This window comes from Bison bison, unplaced genomic scaffold, assembly GCF_000754665.1.
Source record: "Bison bison bison isolate TAMUID 2011002044 unplaced genomic scaffold, Bison_UMD1.0 scf7180017864068, whole genome shotgun sequence".
In the NCBI taxonomy this organism is placed as follows: Eukaryota; Metazoa; Chordata; class Mammalia; order Artiodactyla; family Bovidae; genus Bison; species Bison bison.
In genome coordinates, this window is record NW_011494640.1 from 4,003,522 (window position 1) to 4,009,911 (window position 6,390).

At 49.2% G+C, this 6,390-nt stretch overlaps 1 protein-coding gene across 2 annotated transcripts in view; it reads right to left on the bottom strand.

Annotated features, from left to right (window-relative positions):
* Nucleotides 1–6,390, bottom strand: part of COPS7B (COP9 signalosome subunit 7B) — a 27,875-nt gene continuing 21,485 nt past the window's right edge. For both annotated transcript variants that reach the window (XM_010836958.1, XM_010836957.1), the window contains exon 7: nt 1–874. In XM_010836958.1, the coding sequence (XP_010835260.1) occupies nt 716–874 (159 nt within the window). In that variant the 3' untranslated portion in view covers nt 1–715. The remainder of the gene's footprint in view (nt 875–6,390) is intronic.

The following is a 6,390-nucleotide window of genomic DNA, read 5'->3' on the forward strand; positions in this document are numbered from 1 at the left end:
CCAGCAGAGAACACCAAGCCAGAAGAGACTTCTGCCACCCAGCAGACCCATGGCAACCCAGCACTGGCACTCAGATACCAGGGGTAAAGACAGCCCAGTGCTCCCAGCTAATGAGAGATTGGAGCTGGGCATTAAGAGGCTGAAAACCCGCAGGTTTAGTAAACACAGCCCAGCGTCGGCATCCCTCCATGGCCTGATCGGAGCTGCCAACAAGGGGTAAGGCAGGAGAGGGAAAAAGAAGCATTTTGATACCTGGCTACGAGAGAGCGCCCACACCTCTGTGGGTACTGTGTACAAGGGGCTGGAGAAGGAAGGCGCCCCCCTCACTCAGAGAGCACCCATCCCTGTGGGCCGGTTAAAGCTGCTTCCGGCTTATGAACAGCCTGACAAAATGACACGAAGCAAAAGGAAAACTGGGAGACAAGCCCTTAGACAGGAACGAGAACCTCCTGGAGGGAAGCTGGGCAGTGTCGGCCCTGTTGGGATGGCATCCGTGGAGCCCCTGAGTCTGAAGGGAGCAACTGGGGACAGGGGCAGTGGGCTGGTGGGGAGGGACTTAACGGTTCTTCTGGAACAGTACCAACGAGGGGGGAGGCGCTGGTGAGGGGACGGGCAGGGCTGGACATCACGGAAGGGGAGAGGGGAGGAAGAAGGCCCTCGGTGTCCCCTCCCCACCTGACCCAGGCCTGGTGAGTGCCAGCTGCCCCAGCCTGCCCTAGTGGCGGCTGGAGACCAGACCTTTCACTTTGGACATCTTCTTAGTGGGCTGCCTCTGCTCGGCGTGAGGGGGACACTCTCGTTCGGCCAACTGCTGTTCCATCTCCTGAGCCGAGGAGGACGCGGTAGCTTTGAGGGTCTTCTTAATGTTGGTAACCTGGAGGGAGACAGAGAATTGGCGTGCTCAGCCCGTACGTGCCAGAAACTCACAAGTTGCTCCTGCAACAACGGGGGCCACTCAGCGAAGAAACCAGAGCCCTCTGCAAGACGACCTGAGATTATCTTCAGAAACCCACGCGAGGGGAGAATGAGCAGGGGCTACTCAGAGAAGATTATGTAGAAGTGAGTGGAGCAGAAAAGCGGAACGAATGACGCTTTCTTGGTTGAAAATGGGAAACAAGCCAAGTGGTAGTGGACCATTTGGCAAAAAGGTACAACAGAGCAGGTGAGAGAAAGCACTGACTAAAATGGCCACAGAAAAAGAAAGGGTGACACGAGATGCTATACTCAGCTGACCGCTTTCAGGTATGAAACCGCAGACTACTTTCACAAGAACTTTGGAATACAATTGCATGAGCCTTTATTTCGGCTTCCCTAGTGGCTCTGATGGTAAAGAATCAGCCTGCAATGCAGGAGACCTGGGTTCAATTCCTGGGTTGGGAAGATCCCCTGGAGAAGGGAATGGCAACCCACTCCAGTATTCTTGCCTGGAGAATTCCATGGACACAGGAGCCTGGTGTGCTGCATTCCGTGGGGTCCAAAGAACACGACTGAGCAACTAATATTTTCTTTCTTGAATAAGCAACTAGAAGGTAAACTTCAGCCAACTAAGTGACCAATGGCAAAAAATGTAGTCAAAGAAAAATGAAATCACAGTACTGTTTTCAGCAGACCTTTCTTAATGGATATTTAAGCACCTCCTCCTGAACATATCCTATACAGTAACATGGGTGTACTGTTCTATGAATGTTCTGCTAAGTCGCTTCAGTCGTGTCCAACTCTGTGCGACCCCGTAGACGGCAGCCCACCAGGCTCCCCGGTCCCTGGGATTCCCCAGGCAAGAACACTGGAGTGGGTTGCCATTTCCTTCTCCAATGAATGTTCTACCATTTCTTAATTAGTTCCTAGCTTGCTTTCCACTTATGTATGGTGCTTCAATGAACAGCCTTGGCATACTTTTGTGAACACCTGTGGAGCTTTCCAGATCAAAGGGTTTACACATTTTACTTTAGTAACTACTGCTATACTGCCTTCTGAAACATGACTGTACCAACTTGTCCTACAAACTATGAGCTCCTATGCCCATATTATACACATTTCCCAACGCCAGTTCTAAAGGATCATTCATACCTTTGCCCTTCAGCTAGCTGAGAATAATAATAAAGGGAAGAAAAACAGAAGAGGAAATATCAACTTTTTCCCCCAATCATTAGAAGGAAGAAAGAGGAGAAAGCTGGTGCAGAGAAAGGTGTATGCTTGTTAGTAAGAGTAAGCAGCTTCCCCTGTTTGGTGGCTTCTGTGTTCTCTGGGAAGAAGCCCTGGTTTCTTATAGAACAAGAAGGGAGCTATTACTGTCAACACTTCTCAACAGGCAGAGTATCAGGAGCTTGAGTAAGAGACAGTCCAAATGCAGAAAGGAAGCAACATAAAAATTAGGTTCCTGGAGGAGAGCTGTCATCTGCGGAATGGGCCTAGACTAGACTGCAGGTCATTTTGTTTTTTGTTGTTCTGAGATGTAGGAACAGCCACGCCTCAACACTGCTGTCCCCTCAGTCATCTCAATGGCATTTCTAAGAGGAGCATCAACAGAGGACTGTGGACGGGGACAGTGGACACGGAGGGCCACCGAATCCAAGGCTGGGTGCATCCGGTGTCGGCCAGGCCCAGACATGCCATCTCAGGACCCCGGGCATCCCACGTTCCCGGGCTCACTGCTGCTCTGTTATCTCCTGTTCAGGAGAGTTACCTGGTGAGGTAGTGAGCAAAGAATGTGAAGCAAGTGGACAGCCTGCCACTCTTTCTCTTACTTCAAGGCGTATTTGATGGCCGTGGAGGAGAGATTAAGAAATGTGACTTCTCAGTTATCACTGCTTTATAAAACAATACTCCAAGTGCCTATTTACCTCTTCAGTTTCTTATAGAAACTTATCTCCCAATAAGCTGATATTTTGGGTGCTCAGTGACACTGGCATGCCACATGAAGAAATGAGACCTACCTCAAGGACAAATCTGGCTTGTTCTCCATTTTTGACATGCCACTCAAGACCTTGTACCATCCTTCCCTTCGCAACACATGCCCCCCATTCGAGCCACACCAAGTCCCCAGCCACACACGCAGGAGCAGTCATTTCCCTCTACCTGGCTACCTGTCCTGCACACCCTGTCATTCCAGCCTGGGCAAGCCTCCTCCTTCACTAGCCCCCTCCAACCCCACCTCTTCCACAAACCCACCCTGACCACTCGCCCACGCTGACCTGTCTCCCCTCAATTACACTGCCTGGCAGCGCCGCTCACTGTCAGATGGCGGCCTCCTACATGCTATGTCTCCTCTGTTTCAGGGGTTCACATCTAGCTTCCTACAGTGAGACTACACGCTGACAAAGCTGAGCCCTCCACAGTCGGGTAAACAAACCTAGGTGAAAAGAGGGCTTCCTGAAGAAATGAGGCCCTTTATCCTCACAAGGCCTCAGCTGGATGGGGTGGGGGTGGGAGTGGGGTCATGACATGGCTCACAGTGGGTCGTTATGCATATACCATGCTCAATCAGTTTGACTGTTGGCATTTAAAACACACGGAACTTACAAAGGAGGCTGCTGAGCCAGTTACAGACTCTCAGAGTTGAAGGGAGAGTCAACCAGCTTTCTGTAATAACTCCCCAGGTCTAACCATAGACACCTCCTTTTAGAACCCAAGACTGGCCACTCAGGCAGGTCCGTCAATTAAGCCTGTCTCAGCTCCATGGAACAATCCTGAGAAGTCTAACTCTGCCTTCACAGAGCCACTCTTGAAACAATGATTGATATCCCGCAGGCTGGACCTCTTTGGCCTCAATGTCGTGCTGCCTTCTAATTTTCTTCCTTGAGCAGTCTGGCTTGCAGGCCAGAACCATCCCATTACCCTAGATGACCTAGAGTTTGTCAGGTCCCTCAGATTATGAGCGCCGGATTCTCACATGGGACTGCATGTGCTGACACAATCACAGCCTAGCTCTACTAGAGACTTTAGATACTCAGGTGAAAGGGGAATCGAGACAGCTCAGGGCAGGAAGACACCTTTGAGCTGTGGGGCCGAGCAAAGGCAGACAACATGAGTAGAGCGCATAGTGGGGAAAGGGCCACACAGAAAAAGGAGACCAGGGAGACGGCAAGAAGCCTCTCAGGAGGCACGGGAAGTACACGCTAACAGCCAACGAGCTCAAGGTCTGTCACTAACTCAGCTTCTGGAGGATTTTCCATATTGAAAGAAAAGAGTGTACTTTGTCCAGTTATGCTGTATTACCTACCTGACTGGAAAATGGCTTATCTTGTAAACGCAGCAAGAGCTATATATTGACGTTCCACAGAACATCAGACTTATAAGCACATTCAAATATGAAGAAGAATACATTCCAAAATCAAATATAAGTGATGAGGTACTTTGTGGAGGTGACCAATACCTCCCTCCAGAGCATTTGCTCAGGGATGACAAACAGTTCGTGACATCACTGCTTTATCTCCTGCAGGTATGCTGGCATTGTGACTAATTAGTTTGTGTTATTTCTGTGAAAGACTAAAATGAGAGAATATTCTTAGGCAGTTTGCATGGGACTGACTTCACTAAGAGGGAAAGCTCTTAAAGCTAATAGCCACCAGAAGTTTGCTGTTATAAGATTTGAGGGAAAAAAAAACATGGAAGTTTTCCCCTCTGAGAACACCAATCTAACTTAAAAATAAATAAAGATCAACTTAGTTGAGAAGATGACTAAAAAAGTTAAGAGTAACAGAAGCATAAATACAAGCAGAATAGAACAAAATTACAACTTGGTGGTAGATCTGTTTTCAAGTCAACAAATACTTAGTGAGCTACATGTAGCAGCCAGGTCATGCATTTAGAAAAACTGACAAGGCTCTGGGCTTTGACCACGCTCCTACTCTTCTCAGAGTTGTCTGCTCTAGATTTCCTAGAAGAGTATCAAATTAGTGAAAAGTGAAAGTGTTAGTTGCTCAGTCATGTCCAACTCTTTGCGACCCCATGGACTGTGGCCCGCCAGGCTCCTCTGTCCATGGGATATTTCCCAGGCAAGAATACTGGAGAGGGCTTCCATGCCCTTTTCCACGGTATCCTCTCGGCCCAGGGATCAAACCCAGGTCTCCTGCATTACAAGCAGATTCTTCACTGTCTGAGACACCAGGAAAGACCAAATTAGAAGGCTGCCTTAATTGGTAGTGGAGGTGACCTTGGTTATTGTTGTCGATGTTCAATTGCTAAGTTGTGTCCAATTCTTTGTGACCCCATGGACTACAGCACGCCAGGCTTCCCTGTCCTCTGCTGCTGCTGCTGCTAAGTCGCTTCAGTCGTGTCTGACTCTGTGCGACCCCAGAGATGGCAGCCCACCAGGCTCCGCTGTCCCTGGGATTCTCCAGGCAAGAACACTGGAGTGGGTTGCCTTTTCCTTCTCCAATGCGTGAAAGGTGAAAGGGAAGTCGCTCAGTCGTGTCCAACTCTTAGCGACCGCATGGACTGCAGCCCACCAGGCTCCTCCGTCCATGGGATTTTCCAGGCAAGAGTCCTCTGCTGCTACTGTTAAGTCACTTCAGTCATGTCCGACTCTGTGCGACCCCATAGACGGCAGCCCACTAGGCTCCTCCGTCCCTGGAATTCTCCAGGCAAGAATCCAGGCAAGTGGGTTGCCATTTCCTTCTCCAAAGAGTCCTCTAGTTGGCTCAAATTTCTTTCTCTTGGCACTTAAGCAAGCCCTTACTGCCACCTGGTGGCAGCATCAGGCCCTGCCAGCTGGAGCAGCTGTGTTTTCCAGTAGCGGACTGCTGACAGCCAAGTCCACACGTGCTGGCTCTCTCGTTTAATAACCGTACTTTAAGGAGTCCACACTGTTGTCTAAGTACTGGTCGGGCTTCCACATTAGGCAATCAGTGTCTTCTTTCATGAGATGCCATTTATTATGGAAATAAACTGGAGCCATTCAAAGTTCTACGACTAGTATCATTCATGTTGGCAAACCACCACAATCAAGCCCACCACCTGACACACAATTAGCAGCAGTCCAATCACCCTGGTTCGATTCCTGAGTTGGGAAGATCTGCTGGAGAAGGGATAGGCTACCCACTCCAGTGTTCTTGGGTTTCCCTTGTGGCTCAGCTGGTAAAGAATCGCTTGCAAGGAGGGAGGGGGGTTCAGGATGGGGAACACGTGTAAACCTGTGGCGGATTCATATTGATGTATGGCAAAACCAATACAATATTGTAAAGTAATTAACCTCCAATTAAAATAAATAAATTTATATTAAAAAAAAAAAACAAAGAAAGAATCACCTGCAATGCAGGAGACCTGGATTCAATCCCTGGGTTGGGAAGATCCCCTGGAGAAGGGAAAGGCTATCCACTCCAGAATTCTGGCCTGGAGAATTCCATGGCCTGTATCACAGGGTCACAAAGAGTCGGACACGATTCAGTGACT